At 40.8% G+C, this 20,099-nt stretch overlaps 1 protein-coding gene across 1 annotated transcript; it reads right to left on the reverse strand.

The window, feature by feature from the left end:
* Positions 1 to 4,993: 4,993 nt before the first annotated feature.
* LOC110738494 lies at positions 4,994 to 7,614 on the reverse strand. Its single transcript, XM_021918904.1, has 4 exons — positions 7,080 to 7,614; positions 5,879 to 7,001; positions 5,164 to 5,581; positions 4,994 to 5,014 (listed from the first exon to the last, which is right to left on the reverse strand). Exons 1-4 carry the CDS (start codon positions 7,612 to 7,614, stop codon positions 4,994 to 4,996), a joined length of 2,097 nt encoding a protein of 698 aa, XP_021774596.1.
* Between the last annotated feature and the right edge of the window lie 12,485 nt (positions 7,615 to 20,099).

Consider the following 20,099-nt stretch of genomic DNA (forward strand, 5'->3'; position numbering starts at 1 on the left):
TGAGTCCAGCTTTCTGAGTTTGTTCTTCTCTTCCCCCTTTTTGACATTATCAAAATGATAGAAAGAGCATGCTATATATAGTACTAAACTACGGAGGGAGTAGTAAATCTGAATTCATGAACGATTAAGCATGCGCACACAGTTCATATGCAACCAGAATGAGAATATCAAATTAAAAAACAAATCAAGCCAATTGATTTCAAACCGAATCAAAACAAAATCTATAAAACAAACCAAAAAAGATCCAAAATTAACAAAAGAAAAACTGAACAGAAGAACATTGTTCATAAATCACAAGAGACAGTGGGGTAGGTATGTTTGGCAGAGAGTGGAAGTGGTAGGAGCTTCATGGTAAAGGAACATCTTTGATTGCCTTGAGAATGGTCTTGTAGCACTGTTCCTTCACCGTAGCTTTGACTTCCTGGGATGAGGAGTCCATATGAGCATTGATTTTATTTTCCAGAGAAATCATCTGAGTTTGCAGCCCCTCAACTGTAGTAGCCAAGTGATCCACTTTAGAGGTAAGGGTAGTTATACTCTGTGTAAGTGTAGTGGACAAATGCTGAAGTTCCTCCTGGATTTGCAAGAGACTTGGACCAGAGCTAAAAGCGCTGAATCCGAAACCGGAAGTACAAGGCTGGGAAGCAAGGGGAGAAGGTATGGTGTGGTGAGCAGGGGATCGAATTTGAGGTGGTGATGGAGTTCCCTCTGGAACAGAAGAGGAGGGGCCCGGAGGAACTTGGGTGGAAGTTCCTTCAGAAACTTTAGTTGATTCTTCATCCAACTCAACAATGACAAGCTCAGAATGCAGGGGTTTGGGTTTGGATGAAGCAAGTCTGACACTCCTCCTTCGTCTGCCTGGTATAGGGGTGTCTTTGACAGAACCCCCAACTTCCTGAAGTACTCTTGCAGTAATGCCTCCTGAGCATCCTCTTCCTCCTTCTCATTCTCTTGATCATCCTCTTCCTCCTCCTCATTTGCACTCTCTACTACCCTATCACTCTTAACTTCTTCTACCTCTTCTTCACAATCCTTCTCTGGTTCTTTCTCTCCAATTGCATTTTTATTTTCCTCACGATTTTTCTCTTTCTTGTCTCCTTCCCCCTCACTGTGTTCCCCCTCGGAATCACTTTGCACATTATATGCAAAACAAACATTCCCATTCACCACTTTTAATTTCAGCTTTAACAATGATTTTTCTTGAAGGATGTGTTCAGGTTTGAGAATGTAAGTCTCGGTTTGTGGCAAAGGAACTTTCAAATCCTGAAACACCACTGTCAAAAGGGAACCATAGGGTATGTGTAGGTCGGGAATGCAGTGGTCTAGGTGGGCTATCATTAAGGCAGGAAAGTTAATGCTAACTTTCTTTGCTAGACAGAAGATAAGGGATGCATCTAACAGGGTTACAGTGCTGCGTTTTTGGGAACGAGGAAGAATTCCTCTCCAAATGATGTTGAACAATAGTTTATGCAAAGGAGTTAAGGCATTGTGGTTAGTTGTAGTAACTTTCGGGTTTCCACCAATAAATGTGACAATTTCGGTTTCATTGTGGCCATCTACGGTGTTTTTGGATTTGTTTTTGACATAGGTTCTATATCCAATATTTGGGGTTTTAAACAATTTGGCCAAATAACCTGCATCAAACTCAATATTCACACCACCAACCGTAGCACTACATACACCATCAACGCAAACAAAAGAGGAGCAAAATTCATCCATTAATGTAGGATAAATTGGAAACTTTGAACATACATCCAACAAATATATCCAATTTTGATAATCCAACAAATCTAAAATTTCGAAAAACTTACAATTCGTGCACCATGAGTGATCAATTGCATACCCAAGTAAGAATTTGTCGTTTCGGGTTTGCCGGGCTTTGGTGCGACGGGCCTTAGTTTTTTCTGGTTTTTCCTTGGGTTGAGTAGCCTTGCGTTTTGGTGCGTGAGAGGAGGAAGGGATTATCATAGTTGGAGGGACGGGTTTTGATGGTGAGTTCCGTCCGGATCGTCGTTCTAAGGGGTTGGAATTTATGTTGGTTTTCATGGTTGGGTGAATTTTGAGAAAGTAGGAGAAGTGTATAAATGGAGGTTGGTGGGAACGTGAAGGTGAGGAGGGGTTTGTGGGGAGTGACGGGTGATGATAGGTGATGAAGTTGAAGGGTTTGTAAAAAGTGACGGTTTAAGGGGTGTGGTGAAGGGACGGTTTAGGTGAAGTGAATGTGGGAGTGAATGTGGGAAAGCGTGTTAGTGGGGAGGTTGAAAGGTTGTGTGGTTTATTTACAATAAAAAGAAAAATAAAAATAAGATAAAATCTAATTGAGAAAAAAAATCTTTTTGTTGTTTTGGAATTTATAAGATGAAAAAAGATAAAATTAAAAATTTAAAGATAAATAAAAATGCCAGTAAGTTACTTCAGAGTAAAATACTGGTTGACCTGTACAGAGCTTTTAAAAAAAACTTGGAAAATAATATGGCTTAATTTGTCTTCTTTATTGACATAATCACATGATCACACACTCATTAGAATTACATGCTTGTTCATTGCAAGATTCGAGATTATGTTTTTCACACCAAGGTTATATATAGCAATGCTCAGTCGTTTCACTAAGACATACCTTGGGGTTCCAAGAAGAACTGCTCAATTCAGCTTTATCATTCCGAGTTCCAATCGCATCTTTTCGAATTTTTCTCTACTCAAAGGCTTTGTTAGAATGTCAGCAATTTGATATTCAGTTTGTACAAATTCTAATTTAATAGAGCCTTTTTCCACATTGTCTTTTAGAAAGTGATGCCTAACATGAAAATGCTTTACACGTGAATGATGTACTGGATCTTTTGAGATGCAAATAGCACTAGTATTATCACAGTATATAGGAACACATTCTAAAATTATGCCAAAATCACGCAACTGTTGCTTTATCCATATTAATTGGGAGCAACATGCAGCAGCAGCTACATATTCTGCTTCAGCAGTGGATAGAGCAACAGTGTTTTGTTTCTTGGAACTCCAAGAAACTGGACAAGAGCCTAAGAATTGAACCATACCTGACGTGCTCTTGCAATTTACTAAGTCCCCGGCATAATCTGCATCAGCAAATCCTTTGAGATCGAATGTATCACTTAGTGGGTAGAATAAACTCAAGTCTGCCGTTCCTTTAAGATATCTCAGTATTCTTTTTACGGCAGTTAGATGCGACTCTTTTGGATTTGATTGGAACCTAGCACAAAGACCAACACTAAAAGAAATGTCAGGTCTACTTGCAGTTAAATATAATAAGGAACCAATCATACCTCTGTACATTGTCTGGTCCACACAAGTTCCTGAGGGATCTTCGTCTAATCTAGAGTTAGTTCCCATAGGAGTGTGGTTAGTCTTTGCGTTGTCAAGGTTATACTTTTTCAGGAGTTCCTTGACATTTTTTTGCTGATGTATAAATATTCCTGATTCTGTTTGTTTGATCTGCAGTCCTTAAAAGAAATTGAGTTCCCCCATCATGCTCATTTGGAACTCACTACACATCAAGTCAGCAAAGTACTTGCACAAAGATTCGTTAGTTGCACCAAATATAATATCATCAACATAGATCTGTACAACTAAAAGATGAGTTCCTTTAGATTTTAAAAACAAAGTTTTATCAATTTTTCCTCGTTTAAAATCATTTTCCAAAAGGAACTTAGACAATCTTTCATACCATGCTCTTGGAGCTTGTTTTAGTCCGTAGAGAGCCTTATCAAGTTTAAAAACATGGTTTGGAAAATTTGGATTCTCGAATCCAGGGGGTTGATCGACGTAAACTGTTTCTTTTAATAAACAATTCAAAAACGCACACTTTACGTCCATCTGATACAGTTTAAAACCCATAAAAGCAGCAAAAGATATTAAAATTCTAATAGCCTCAAGTCTAGCAACAGGAGCAAATGTTTCCTCAAAATCAATACCCTCCTGTTGGTTATATCCCTTTACAACCAACCTAGCCTTATTTCGTACAATTGTACCATATTCATCAAGTTTGTTTCGAAAGACCCATTTTAAGCCTATGACCTTTTTATCTAGTGGCTTAGGTTCAAGATGCCGTACCTGATTTCTTTCGAATTCATTGAGTTCCTCTTGCATGGCTATAATCCAGTCAGGGTCTTCTAAGGCTTCTTTGTGGTTGCGAGGTTCCAAAGTAGATAGAAAAGCATTGAAGGCACAGAAGTTCCTCATTTGCGATCTAGTCTGAGTTCCTTTGCATAAGTCACTGATAATTTTGTCCAGTGGGTGTGACTTTTGGTGCTTCCAAGGTTTAGGCTGGAAGGTTTGGATAGGAACTCGACTATTCTGATTTCCTGAGCCTGTTGCTTCTTCTTCAGTGATTTCCTCTTGTGTTATTGGTTCCTCGGCAGGTTCTTCATTCTGAGGCTGTTCTCTCGAAGGAACTTCAGTCTGTATGTCGAGTTCCTTCTCTGGATTTTCATGATTTTCATTTAATCGAGTTGGCTGCTTATTTGGAATTACTGCATCTTCTTCTTGTTCTTGAGGACGTACTAGACCAATTTCAAAGTCATAGTCCTCATGTTCCTGTGTACATGGAAGTGGATTAGTTTCATCAAATATAACATGCACACTTTCCTCAACACACATAGTGCGTTTATTGTAAACTCTATACGCTTTACTGTTAGTAGCATATCCGAGAAATACGGCTTCATCACTTCTTTCATCGAATTTCCCTATGTTCCTTTTACCATTATTATGCATAAAACATTTACAACCAAATGCTCTCAGATGAGATATATTCGGTTTTCTGCCTTTCATAAGTTCATAGGGTGTCTTATTTAATATAGGCCTTAGCATGACACGATTTATAATATAACAGGCTGTATTCACGGCTTCTGCCCAGAAGTTCCTTGGAAGATCGCTGGCTATTAACATGGTTCGAGCCATGTCTTCTAAGGTTCTGTTCTTCCTTTCCACAACTCCATTTTGCTGTGGAGTTCTTGGAGCTGAGAAATTATGACTTAAGCCTTGTTCCCTGCATAAATCATCAAATTTAAAATTCTCAAATTCAGTGCCATGATCAGATCTAAGGTGTATCAGTTGATGTCCGGTGGACTTTTGAATTCTCCTGAAAAATGTGACAAACTCATCAAAAGTCTCATCTTTGCTAGACATAAAAATTACCCATGTGAATCTAGAATAATCATCAACAATTACTAAGACATACTTCTTTCCACTTCTACTTTGAATCCTCATAAGACCACACAAATCCATATGAATTAACTCTAAAGGTTTCGTGGAACTCACCATTTTCTTGGATTTAAAGGATGATCTGACCTGTTTTCCTTTCACACAAGCATCACAGATTTTGTCACATAGGAACTTGATTGAAGGAAGTCCCTCTACCAAGTTCCTTGTTCTTAATTTATCAATCAAAGAGAAACTTGCATGACCAAAACGTTTATGCCACAGTAAAGGATCATCCTCAATGACACTGAGGCAAGTTAAGTTGTTCCTCGGAACTGTATTGAGATCCACTGTATAAGTGTTCCCTTTCCGAGTTCCTTCCAGCAAAACTTTCCCAGTGTCATTCTGAATGATGCTACATTTTTCAGAATCAAAACTTACTGAGTTTCCTTTATCACAAAATTGTGATATGCTTAATAAGCTGTGTTTGAGGCCCTCGACTAAAAAAACGTTATCAATAGCTTGGGAACTTGACCTTCCAACTTTTCCTACGGCAACAATGCTGCCTTTCTTATTATCACCAAAGGTCACAGTTCCTCCTGTATAGGCCGTCAGTGAGAGAAATCTTGATTCATCTCCTGTCATGTGCTTGGAACAACCACAATCGAGGTACCATTGGTTGTTCCCCCTCACTACGACCTGCAAAAGAAACTAAGGGTTAGATTCAGGAACCCCATCTTTCATGGGTTCCTTCGTTGATACAGCAGACTCATTTTTCTTTTGCCATACATAAACTATATTTTTAGTGGACTTAAGTTCCTTTCTTTTGCATTCAGTATCTTTGTGTCCTGACTTGCCACAGAAGGAACACACAGTCTCACTAGGAAGTTCCACATAGTTTTTCTTTTTACTACTACTCTTCTTTTTGTGGTTGAAACCCAAACCTTCTGTCCTTCTGGTTTGAGCTTCAAGTATCCACTTTGGAACTCCCATGTGGATTACACTCTCATTGTTTCTTGCTCTTTCTAGATCCTTTTCAAGGAACTCATTTTTGTCTTTAGTAACCTGCAATTTTTTTTTCAAATTTTCAAGATCATCATTAAAGGTTACTAAAGGCAATTGAAGAGCATTATTAGAATCAATGTTAGTGCATAGCAATTTATACTGAGTCAATTCAACATTTAACATGATATTTTCATTTTTGACTCTTTCCAGTGTTTCTTTAAGCATAGTATTTCTATCTAGCAAATCAAAGAATCTTCCCTGAACATCTGTTCTTGAACTATTCAAATATTTCATATGATCCTTATAGATTTCTAGAGCTTTTTCATTTTGTCCAAGTTTAAGACATATTTCTTTATATTCATCCAATGTTTCTATGAGCAAAGAAATTAATTTGTCTTTTGACAGGGATTTCAGAAATTTAGGTTCGAGATTTACCTCCTTTGACCTTTCACTGTGTTTAGCCATCAAACACAGGTTTGCAGTTTCTTCTTCCGTGGATTCTTCTTCATCCTCAGAACTTGTGTCTCCCCACGCAGCTATCATGGCTTTCCTGTAATCAGATTTTGAAAAGTTAGGAGTATTAGATTTTCCGTGTTCCTTCATTTTGCCTTTTCCTTTTTCTGATTCCCAGAGAGGGCATTCCTTGATGAAGTGATCTGTGTTCCCACATTTGTGGCAACCTCCTGTTTCCTTGGAGTATTGGTTCTTCTTGAAGTTCCTTTTCTTTTGGTCACCAAACCTTTTATTGCGGTACAGCTTTTTTAACTTCCTGACTAGCATGGCAGCTTCTTCCTCTCCAGATTCGGAATCCTCATCACTTGGTTGGGCAACTATTAAAGCGATTCATCGGCTTTTTGAGCTTTCTTGACTTTTGTTTGATAGGTGAAGCTCATGAGTTATCAAGGAACCTGCAAGTTGTTCAAGGTTAAAGGTTAAAAAGTCCTTTGATTCCTGCAAAGCAGCCACTTTGGCTCTCCACCGTTCATCTTGAGGAAGGCTTCTTAGAATTTTGCGTACATGTTCATCCATAGGAACAACTCTACCAAGAGAAACTAATTCATTAGTAATATTTTTAAAACGAGTAAACATTTCTTGAATAGTTTCTTTTGAACCCATTTCAAAACGTTCATATTTAGAAAGCAGTATATCAATTTTAGAACGTTTGACTTCATGAGTTCCTTCGTGGGTTATTTCTAGTAAATCCCATATTTCTTTTGCTGTTTTACATCCCATAACACGAGTGTGTTCATCTGGCCCTAAACCCCAAACTAGGAGTTTTTTAGCAGTAGCATTAATCTCTTTCTTCTCAAAGTCATTTCTATCATATTCAGAGATAGGTTTAGGAATTACCTCATTTTCTGCATTGGTCTTGGTTACCTCGTAATCTCCTACTTCGATAGCTCGCCAGACTTGATAATTCTCGGACTGTATGAACATCTCCATCCTTGTCTTCCAATAGGCATAATACTTCCCATTGAAGAGTGGTGGTCTTTATGTAGAGTAACCTTCAGCTAGTCTCTCGTCCTTTGACATTGTTCCTCCAGGAACTTGACTCGACAGGGCTTCCTGCTTTTCCGAGTTCCTTGCTCTGATACCAATTGATAGAACAATGTATACTACAAGAGGGGGGGGTGAATTGTAGTGTATGTAGACTATGATAAATTTTGCGGAATTAAATCTACTACTAAGAGAAAAGACACTGAGATAGGCAATGAATAAATTCACTATGTAAAAATGATTTACAATCACTAATACGTTGCCTAGACTCAAGTTCCGTGAGGAACTCAAGTTACCCAACTGTGATCCCTCAATCACAGTTTCTCACACTTTGTGATTCTACTCCGAATCACTTGTACAGTGTAAACAACTCTCTCAAATCTCACACTTTACAACTCTCACAACCCAAACCCAATTACACAATGATTACAAGTATTTTCTAAAGAACTTAAGAGACTAAGGATGGAAGGAACTTCTCTTTTAAACACTTTGAAACTCTATGCTCAGAATACTTAAGATTGTTTTTCCACACTTTCAAAACTTAACGTTGATCTGTTTTTATAGGGAGATTATCCAAGCTTCCATCATGTTCCTACTTCCCCCTCAATCCCACGTTCACCTATACTAGGAAGTTGGGATGTAAGTGGAGGAAGTTAAGAACCATGATTTCACTAACTTGACTCCCAAATCCAACGTGCATCCTGTTTTTAAGCAAACAGAATTTTACCAAGTCAAAAATCAGTTTAAAAGAACATTTATTAAAAAGATAAATATTTATTTATTAAAAAGATATTTAAACAATTAATTAATTTAAAATAAATTTATCTTTTAAATTAAAGAATTATTTAGATTTTATTTATTTATAAAATAAATCTTTTCAACTAATTTTATCCCAATATTTTCAAACTGATTTTATCTCTTCCTTAAATTAAGGATTTTGAAAACTGTTAAAAACTTTTCTGAGTCATCCGTCAATCGTCAAGTTCCTTCAGGAACTTCAGGTTCCTTCAGGAACTTCATGTTTTTTCTTAGTTCCTTCCAACACTTTTGTTTCTTAAGTTCATACACTGAGTAACTAAGTATATAGAGATATGAGGACATCTTGAAAGCTTGCATTCATCATCAAGTCTTCCAAACTTTGTTGTTCCTACTCCGGAACATATTACTTCAAACCTGAATCTTCTGCTTAACCAAGACTCTTTTAAACATCATTAGTCGGAGTTTGTTTTACGTAAGTCAATCATCAAAATATAAGGTAGTCAATTCAACAACCTGGAAAGGCTTTCGACCCATATGTATAAAACTAAGTAAATGTTTGAACTAAGTACAAGCTGAGCAAATACTAAATCAAACAAGAAAGACTCTAGGAGAGACTTTCAACCGTATCATATAGCAAACAGTTTAGCAAGACTCGGTGAAACTGGATAAGCTAAGAGGTCACATAAATGGAATAAATTGGGAATAATTCTGCAATTGAAACCATCATGTGTTCTATGATATGGAGTCGTCACTAAACTTAGATGTTGAGAGAATGAGAAGTATAAAATACCAATCAATTTAAATCTAAGTGATGAATCGTTAGATTATGATCAAGAAAAATCCAAAGTACTTTGATAAGTAAAAAGGAGTAAGTTCTTGACGCAATTGGAAACAAATGTAATTTGAGAATTGATGTTGCAAGCACATCCTTAGCAAGGATTAGATCCTTAATAACGAAGTCGTTTATAAGCACGAGCTAGAATATGTCGTGGCTTGAGAATGGTAACATGGACGCGCATCAATGTATAATGTGCGGAAATTTAAGGTAAATTTCCATAATCACAAGTGATTAGGGTCTCCCAAATCATTGTGAGCCGTTTGGAATGAAATCCGAGCAAAGCACCATTAGAAAGTCTACTGAAATATATGTTGAGAATATTGTTGCCTGGAGGGCAATAATAAGAAAGTGTCCAATGAAAGTTCGTTGTTGAACGTTGATGATTGTAGGTTGTCAAGTTGAAGGATCTCAAATCGTGAAAATGAGTGGGAGCCATCAGTTGGACAATAAATCCTAAATCACATATGATCGATAACACTCTCAAAATTTTATCATCTTATTATGAAATTGTTCGATAATAATGATGCTAAGATTTGCAAAGTAATAATGACTACACCTACGCAATAAGTGAACGACAACATTCACCAGAAATGCATGAAAGTAATCAAGCATATTAAATATGGGTGTGATTTCTATAAATGTTTTGTGAGGAGTGCTACTCTTAAAACATTTGGGGAAAACCATTTATCATAATATGAAACGTTTGGAAGTTTCATAGTGGAATAAAGTTTTACTGATCAAATTCTAAAAACTATTTAATTGTGGTTTAGAATTAAATAATGAGTCCATTCGATTTATGAGAATATTCAAAACAGGGTATCAAGACCATGTCTTGGATAAATGAACACCTGTTAAGTGAACATTGAATATTTAAACGATGGACGATTAATGACCACTTGAGATTAATGTGTAGCATGATTTATAGCACCGTTTCTTGTGCTACGAGGACATGATTGTCATAAATCATTTGCACAGATATTGGTTTAGAACTATACCGCATCGATCTATGAGAATACTTGAAGAGATATAAAATCGTCATAAGTATATTTCTCATTATAACTATCGGAACCTTTTTCCTCGACAATGAGTAATGTAAGTTCTCTTGTTTGAGTACTAGTCGTTTTGATGTTGTCAAATGTCTACCGTAAATGGGGATTATAACGGCAACACTCGGGCGGCTACGTCCTAGGGAAGCTAACAATGCAAGACTGGGAATGTCCCCCTAATAACAATAGGGAACATGTCTTTGTTGTTTACAAGGCCTCTCGAAGAGCGAGACTGTGAAAATGCATTGCCGTGCTCAGATGGATTTTGGAAATCATCTGCTTATTGATAGTCGAACTCGGAAATCGAGAAACACTTCTGGACGTAATAAGGATGACGAAGAATCTTACCTTATAGTTCATGAAAAGACATTAAGTGACATAGGAAATGGTCTATACACTAATTGCACACTTGTTCGGAAGGACAAGTGGGAGATTGAAAGAAATAGAGTCCTTCCAACAAGTGTATTATTTCGATAGAGGGTTCAGAATTATTAGAAAGCTAATTCTTCAGTGAGGTCAAGTGATCAGAATGCCTAGGTGGAGGCCGCTTTCGATCAGTAATATTAATGTGTAATTAATATTACAACTTAATCTTGACTGAACCCTTCGGGTCAAACCCTATCCAATAACCGATACGAGACGACGAATCAATTTGAAGGATTAGAATTAGAGTATTACGAACAAAGACGTCGGATGTCGATCTTAGAGCGTCTAGACCGAGCGTCGCACGTCAAGTCGAGTTTAGAATTCGACAAGACGAGAAAAATCAACAAGCGAAAAGTTCGAGCTCAGCCGTAACCTCGCATTTGCCTAGCCATGCGAGTGCTTAGCTAGACTAGGCCATGCCCCATGCCGAGCTTGCTAACAGCGCATGCATGCTAGTAGCGCTGGCTAGCTAATGAGTATGGCATGGCCAGCATCGATGGCGCGCTATGTGTGCTAGCATGCTAGTGCCTCGCACATAGCAGCATTGTCACAAGCATCGCAAGGCCAGCAGCACGCAAGTGCTTGCTGGGCCTTAATACCGTAAGCATGCAACACATAGCACTCGCACAACAGTTCGTTATTCGTGCTTGTGCTATGGGTTGTGCATGCGTGCTTGCTAGCGAGCAGCACCAAGCGGTAACATGTAAGCTGGGTGGGCTGTGCATGCTAGCGTAGCAACACTTAGCACCACACAACTTGTTTCGGGGTTTTCTTTGTCTTTCGGGAGAGTTACAACACCAAGAATGGAATCCGGACGTTTGTACCTGCAAAACAATGGAGACTCTGGTTGGGGGAGTTCCGCCTCCAACGATCAAGTTAGAACAGATATGGAGTTTGTAATAAATGCGGAAGTTAAGAATCCTCTCGAATTACGAGATCAGGAGTAAATGATCTGCAATTAATATGCTCGGTTTTTTGGAATTGAATGTGAATTATTTTTAACCGGGAAATATCTCCCTATTTATAGGGTCTTAAAGTACGTGCCACGTGTCCAGAGGGGATTGGTTCTTACGAACCACTCTTAAGGTGACACGTGTCACACGCTGATTGGTCCACGTGGCATAGGGTATTTTTACCCTGAACATTTGCCCCTCTCAGATGTGACGTGGCATGCCACGTGGCATCGGTTACACTTGTCACTCGATCATTGGCTGACGGTAATAACCGTTCGCCTTCTAGGGGAGTTGTAGGGATGCCCCTTCGCATTACCCTCCTTTATATAGCCGTTCACCCCCTTCATTTAGAAAGAGAGAGTCAACCGGCTTCCAGAGAGAATTGTAGTGAAAACCCGCCTGCTCCTGCCTGTAAACATATCCAGTAAGACGTCTGTGATTGTCAGACAACAGAGCTTTTTGAAAACCGTTTGAGGGGTTTGCAAGCAATCTCTTTAATTTCCAGAGGCATATACGGGTATACCGTCTGTGCATCAATTAGTTCAAACTTCCAAAGACCGCTCGAGTACCCCCTAACAGATACACTTGCTTTCCAGAGGGTACATCCGGTCAAGCATCTGAGCTGGGTACAATAGCTTGGAAAGATGATCAATGCAATGCAAACGGGTATTTCGGCTGCTATGAGGCGACCTTTTTAGTTGGTCTCTGCTTCCCTCTGCACAACACAATAAAGACCATTTTAAGAGGATATGGCCTGGGCGTGTGGCAGTTAACCCCAAACTCTTAGGTTAACATCTTAGGCTACATCGCCGCTTGCGAAATGCAGGGTCTCCATCTCGGTTGGGAGGCTTTTTCCCACATGCACTACTTGAGTCGAAGTCCAAGCGGGTGGAGAGCACGGTATACTCTGACCACTTACCCCAAATGCCAGATGACTTTAGACAAACCGTCTAAGTGGTCAGATTGGAAGAACCGGTTCTACCTAGTTTCTGCCCCTACAAAACAAGAGAACTTCGAATTTAGGACCTATAACCGGAAGCCGAATCTACTAGGGCAGAAGTGCAAATTGCTCGAGGTCCCGAATGAGGACTTTGAGAGAATCATAGAGGCGGGGTTCTTTGAGCTTACTACCACCGCCCTCTCAACCGGTGAGCTGATAAGCGTACCCAATAATTGGGTACCCAAACACGAGTTTATGAGGGATGAAGCCTTCTTATCCGCCTGTGGGTTGAGCACCCAGTTTACTAAACGTATGTTGCAGATGCATCCGACACTATTATGCCGCCTTGGGTACTTTTTACTTGTGAATTCTTGTGTAATTGTCTAATTAGACGGTTTCTTTTTCAGTAAACGCTTTAAGGATGCTGCCTGAGAGCAAGACTCCTGCCCGGTCCACGCGCAGACATCTGCAAGGAGAATGCGGAAAAGAAAAAGGCTGCAAAGGCGGCTAAAAGCCAGGTATATACGCCTGTCACTCCCCTTTTTGCATTCATTATAAGGTCTTAATTTATACCAGCTGATCACAATGACCCCCATTTTTTATTCAGGATGGGATCAAGGCATCTCGATCTCTTACAAAGTTGATTAGGCCACGACCGCGGGGTGAGGTTGTTGTCCCCAAAAAATCTCTAAGGACTTTTACTAAGACGGCTCCAGGCTGTGTGACTGTTGGGGAAAAAGAGTTAAAAACACTGGCTTGGGATTCGATCTCTTATCCAAGCAGCCGAATGCCTCTGAGGCATTGAAGGGTGGCGAGCCACCTAAAGCTACAGGCGGTCCTGTAGCAGTTGTAGGCATCCAAGGCCTTCAACTTGAATCCCAAGATACAGCTGATCCCTTCAACCCTTTTGTGCTTGGAAAACCCATGCGGGTCAAGTCACACTCTCACCTTCAGCTAGAAAATTCTTATGGCAGCCGGCAATCTATAGGAGGAGCGTATGTAGCTTTCTCACCGTCCATTTCTGGTGCAGATCTCTCCCCTCAGTGGCCGGACGTACAACAGTACTCTAGGGCCTTGCTAAAGTCCACCCTAAGGAAGAGAAGGAGGCAATCCCAGGGATCAATGCGTTCAATGCCGACCGCCTCCTGGCTAACCTGGCTGAGGCATGCTCACTAAACTTGATTTTTTTTATTTATAACTTTGTCTGATCTTCTAACCCCGACTGTGCTCATGCAGACAATGCTGCGCGTGGAGGGGCTGAAGAAAGCCTATGCCAGGAAGCAAGAGGAGGTAAGAAGGGTTAAAAGAGACGCGTTTGAGACCCATAACGTAGCTCAATATTCCATGATAATGCATGAACTAGAAACTAAAAGTCAAATCATACAATATGTGGACTCCATCAAGGGGCTGTTAAAATCCCTCGATGAGGCCAATACCAAAGTCTTCAATCTTCAGGAGGCGTACAATAACTCTAAGGAAGAGCTTAAGAAGACGGGGGATGCTCTCAAATCCTTGAGGGTCACCAAGAAATAGAAATCCTCCTTAAAAACAGAAAACGACCGCCTGAAGAAGGAGATGGCTGCTGCCAGCAAGAACTTTGAATCCACCCTTCATGCTGAGCAGAGCCGGCTCATCGAGGAGAATGAGCAAGACTGCGAGAGCTGCATGAGAATGGCTTAGTCCCTAGTGCATCCGGATACGGAATATGCCGTCTTGGAACTGGACTATAAATATGCAGATCTTGCCATTCTGGCCAAGGAGGAGAACAAGCCAGAGCCCGAGCCCGAGCCGTATGAGGACTGGGCAAAGAAGGAGATTGAGGCCATGCAGGCTGAGGCGGGCTTTGATGGGTAGGAGGAGGACCAGGCAGGAAATTAGGATACTCCATCCCCGGAATCAGCCGCCAAGGACGCGCCTCCCTCGGGCTAGGAACCGGCTCCTCATGCTTAAGCTTATTCTTATTTTTATTCCTATCTCCGGCCTACGTGCGGTGTATCCTCTTGTACCTTAACAATATTCCTATTTACCGGGTGTTCGTCCGGTTAAAAATTGCTCCCGGCCTTCTGGCCGGGTTTTATTAATGATCATTTGTCGACTGTGTCGATTTTGTAAATTTAATTTCGATTTTTTAATTTTCGCATGCTGCATTTTTTGCTAATTTTTGCTAAGTAGTTGTTTCCATGCGGCCATTGGATGTACTCGATATATTTGCCCCTGGACGGATGTATGCTAGGTTGATTGGTACCCGAAAGTCTTACACTGAGCAGACATCCGGGATAATGCTCAAACGGTTCTTTGACCGTGTCTAAGCTATTCTAAGATGGAGACTGGCAAACATCGGTTGTGATTTATGGCTTTATTAAGTCCCCTTTGGTTGAAAGACAGGTCAAACGGCTGTTATTTACCTCTAAATCAGTCTAAGCCAGTTGGTCATGACAGTCATCATAACCAGCAAGCGGTTATTATTCGCATATTGCCCATGCCTTAGCAGAGAGTTCAACGTTAAGCGGACGGGCATAGACCGTGTGTAGGTACTTTGAACATAAACGATTTAGCTACTAAGATTGGGCTTAAGTCCTCAAATTAACCGTCTAGGGTGCCTTAGAGCGACAGCCGGTTTTATCCAACCAAAACAACAGCCTATGGCTGCATTGGAACAGGCAGGAGACAAGTTGTCAAGGCTTCAATTAATCTTTCAAACGGTTGAGTTATCTTAATCTAGAAACTCTGTTAGGCCGCTTGCACTTTCGTTTATAGAGCAATGTACCAACCAATGTAGGGTTTCGTAGTGACCCACACTACGTGGAATGAAACCTACCAAGACCCGCCCCCATTATAAATGCAATTAACAAGCAAAACATAATTAAAACATTATTAAGGATAAAAGATTATACCTTTGACGCGTGCTTCGCTCAACTATGAGCTCTTACTTGAACCCCGAAAATACGAGGCCTCTGAGGGATCGTACCCTCAAACCCGACCCGAGCGTCCTAAGCCTCGAAGGTTAGTCGAGGCCCGGACAAATAAAAACTTGGAGTTTTACGAATTTCAAGGTATACTCAACAATGGAGTTGCCTTTACTTTTCCACTCAAATGTGTTATTTATAGGGAAATACCCAAGCTTTGGTATTTATAGGGAAATGAACCCTTAATCTTCATTTCCCAACCAATGTGGGAGAATGAATAATTTTGATAATTAATTTATTCCAAAATAAATTACAAATCAAATCAATCACAATGCAATAAGTGTCAAGGGGAGAGAGAGGGTTAGGTGAGGACAATGAACCTTGGGGGGGACCATTGCCTTGCTCCCCAAGTCATGCTCCAAGCCTTTGGTCCCCACTCCCTCAAACCGCCACCAAGCATGCTGGGCTGGAAGCCAGCTAGACTAGCCAGCAAGCCTCGCATCACCCTATCCAGGCTATGCGTGCTGGCACTAGGTGATGATGCGTGCTAGGGCTGTGTGCTACTAGCTAGGCGCTGCTGCCCAGCTATCGCACACGCATATACAAGCCCATGCCCTCGCATTCCCAGTCGCACGCACACGCACAAGCCTAGGCACCCTTCGCTGCTGCTGCTTGCTAGCCAGCATGCATTGGCACTCGCACACGCATAGCTGTGTTGTGCTTGGTGCGTGGTCTGCGATGGTGCCTATGCACACGCACACACGCAAGGATACCTAGCATGGTGCTACTATGCGAGGCTGCTGCTACGATGGTGCGAGGCACACACGCACACGCACACACGCAAGTGCCTAGCACTGCGATGGTGTTGTGCGTGGTGCTAGGGCTGCGATGGCGCCAGGCATGATGCTAAGGTTGCGATGGTGCCTAGGCATGATGCTAGGGCTGCGATGGCGCCTAGGACTCATGCCTCGCCTAGCACACCATGGTGCACCTAGGCTTGAGATGAGCTAGCCTAGCCTAGCTACGGCTATGCTCGTACTTGTCGCTTGTGATTTTGCGACGCTCGGTCTCGACGCCCTAGGCTCGATATCCGACGTCTCTATTCGTAAAACTCCGTTGACTCATAAATCCTTCGGATTAATTCGTCGTCTCGGATCGGTTGTTCAATTGGGTTCGACCGAAGGGTTCAGTTAAGATTTAGCTGTAATATTAATTATACCTTAATATTACTGATCGTAAGCGGCCTCCACCTAGGTATTCCGACCACTTGATCTTACTGAAGAATTAGCTCTGTAATAATTCTGAACCCTCTATTAGATTAATACACTTATTGGAAGAACACCATGCCTTTCAATCTCCCACTTGTCCTTCTGGACAAGTGTGCATATAGTGTATAGCCCATTTCCTATGTCACTTAATGTCTCTTCGTGAACTATAAGGTAAGATTCATCGTCATCCTTATTACGTTTAGAAGTGTTTCTCGATCTCCGAGTTCGACTGTCAATAAGCAGATGATTTCTAAAATCCATCTGAGCACGGCCATGCATTTTCACATTCTCGCTCTTCGAGCGGCCTTGTAAACAACAAAGACATGTTCCCTATTGTTGATAAGGGAACATTCCCAGTCTTGAATTGTAAGTTTCTCTTACTAAGAGGACCTAATCTCCTGAGTGTTCCCGTTATGATCCCCAGTTACGGTACTCGTTAGGCAACATCGAAGAGACTAGTACTTAAACAAGAAAACTTCACAATACTCATGGTGGAGGAAACGAGTTCCGATAGCTATAATGAGAAATGTACTTATGACAATTTCGAATCTCTTAAAGTACTCTCATAGGTCGATCCAGTGCAGTTCCAAACTGGCACCTGTGCAAATGATTTATGACCATCATGTCCTTGCAGCACAAGAAACGGTGCTGTAAATCATACTACACACTAATCTCTGGTGGTCATCAATCGTCCATCAGTTAGATGACCACGATTAGGGATAATTTTCGATTTAAATATTCAATGTTCACTTAACAGGTGTTTCTTTATCCAAGACATGTTCTTGATACCCTATTTTGAATATTTCCATAAACCGAATGGACTCATTATTTAATTCTAAACCACAATTAAATAGCAATGGAATGAAAAATAATTTTGCACCAAAATTAATTACTCCATTAATGAATGATTTCAATACAGTGTCTTACATTAAAACATCTAGTTTAATTAAAACACATGTACAGGGAATTTTAAAGCCAGTCTCCAATGTGCTTGATTCCCATTGCCTCAACGTGCTTGTTTTTTTTCACTTGAGGCAAAGGTTTAGCCAAAGGATCGGCCACATTATCATCCGTGCCAATTTTGCAAATTCTGATTTCACCTTCGGATTTCCATTCCCTTATCATGTGAAATCGCCTTTGGACATGTTTGACCTTCTGGTGTTCTCTTGGCTCCCTGGCCTGAGCAATAGCTCCATTGTTGTCATAGTAGAGATCTATCGGACCCTTGATGGAGGGTACAACACCAAGTTCATTGATGAACTTGTGAATCCAAACAACCTCCTTAGTAGCTTCTGAAGAAGCCAAGTATTCGGCTTCAATTGTAGAGTCTGCAGTGGTGCTCTGCTTGGCACTCTTCTAGCTAAACGCTCCTCCATTCAGACAGAATATGTACCCTGACTGTGACTTGAAGTCGTCTCTGTCAGTCTGGAAGCTAGTGTCGGTGTAACCTTCAACAACCAGGTCTTTATGGCCACCATAAACCAGGAATTTATCCTTGTCCCTTTTCAGGTACTTCAGGATATTCTTGGCCGCAGTCCTATGCGCCTCTCCTGGGTTTGATTGGTATCGGCTCATAGCACTCAAGGCATACGATACATCTGGTCTGGTACAAATCATGGCATACATGATCGACCCAATTAGCGAAGCATATGGAATCTGATCCATTCTCTTTCGCTTAACAGGTGTATGTGGACATTGTTTCTTGCTGAGAGTTATGCCATGGGACATGGGTAGAAGCCCTCTTTTGGTATTCTCCATGTTGAACCATGCCAGTACCTTATAAATTTAAGTACTTTGGCTCAATCCGATCATCCTCTTAGATTTATCCCTGTAGATCTTGATGCCCAATATGTACTGTGCCTCTCCTATGTCCTTCATTGAAAAGCACTTTCCTAACTAGCCCTTTACGGACTCTAGTAATTTTGTGTTGTTTCCAATGAGCAGTATGTCATCGACATATAGGACTAGGAATGTGATGTCACTTCCACTGACCTTCTTGTATACACAAGATTAATCTAGATTCTTGATAAAAACCAAACTTGCTGATGGCTTCATCAAATCGCAGATTCCAACTCCTGCTGGCTTGCTTTAGTCCATAAATGGACTTCTTAAGCTTGCGAACCTTTCCAACGTTGCTTGGATCGAAAAAAACCTTCTGGTTGTGTCTTGTACACAGTTTCTTCCAAAATCCCATTTAGGAAAGCGGTTTTGACATCCATTTACCATATTTTATAATCGTAATATGCAGTAATCGCTAGAATAATCCGGACAGACTTTAGCATTACAACCGGTGAAAAGGTTTCATCATAGTCAATCCCATGGACTTGTCTATAACCTTTTTCCACCAGTCTAGCCTTGTATATCGATACATTTCCATCCTTGTCTGTCTTCATTTTGAAGATCCATTTGAAACCAATGGGTGTGTAACCCTCGGGCAAATTCACCAAGTCCCAGACTTGATTTTCAGACATGGAGTCCATCTCGGATTTCATGGCTTCTTGCAATTTAGCAGAGTCGGGGCTCGTCATAGCTTGCTTGTATGTCACTGGCTCATCTGTCTGGTTGAGATCTTTGTCGTTGCGACCTATGAAGGGTAATAGGTTGAGCATTTACATTGTCTGTTTGATTCTGACCAATCTTCTCAGCTGCTTCCAAAGCACTTAGATTGTCAGTTTTATCAGGTTGACATTGTTGCTCGTCCACTCGAACATCGTCGAGTTTGATTTTCCTCCCACCTGTCATTTTGGAAAGGTGTTCCTTCTCCAAAAAGACACCATCACGAGCAACAAACACTTTGTTCTCGGATTTATTATAGAAGTAATACCCTTTGGTTTCTTTTGGGTATCCCACAAAGAAACACTTATCCGATTTGGGGTGAAGTTTGTCCGAAATTAATCGTTTGACATTTGCTTCGCATCCCCAAATCTTAAGAAAAGACAACCTTGGAGGTTTCTTAGTCCATAATTCATATGGAGTCTTTTCAACAGCTTTTGACGGAGCTCGATTCAGTGTTAGTGCCGTGGTTTGTAGCGCATGTCCCCAGAAAGAGATAGGAAGTTCACTAAGACCCATCATTGATCAAACCATGTCAAACAAGGTTCGATTCCTCCGTTCGGATACTCCGTTCCATTGAGGAGTCCCAGGAGGTGTCAACTCTGAAAGAATGCCAGTTTCTTTCAAGTGATCGTCGAATTCATGGCTCAAATATTCGCCACCTCGATCCGATCGAAGTGCTTTAATTTTCTTGCCAAGTTGATTTTCAACTTCTTTCTGAAATTCTTTGAACTTCTCAAAG

The sequence above is a fragment of the Chenopodium quinoa genome, unplaced genomic scaffold (genome assembly GCF_001683475.1).
Source record: "Chenopodium quinoa cultivar QQ74 unplaced genomic scaffold, ASM168347v1, whole genome shotgun sequence".
Taxonomy (NCBI): domain Eukaryota; kingdom Viridiplantae; phylum Streptophyta; class Magnoliopsida; order Caryophyllales; family Amaranthaceae; genus Chenopodium; species Chenopodium quinoa.

Bases quoted from the DNA above. Each gene is read 5' to 3' on its own strand.
- LOC110738494 (XM_021918904.1), bottom strand. From the start codon at position 7,614: ATGGAGATGTTCATACAGTCCGAGAATTATCAAGTCTGGCGAGCTATC. The intron at 7,002-7,079 runs GTTCCTTGATAA...TCGCTTTAATAG, and splicing joins TAACCTTGAACAACTTGCAG to TTGCCCAACCAAGTGATGAG. The intron at 5,582-5,878 runs GTTTCTTTTGCA...TGAAAAATGTAG, and splicing joins GTTCCTGAATCTAACCCTTA to CATCATTCAGAATGACACTG.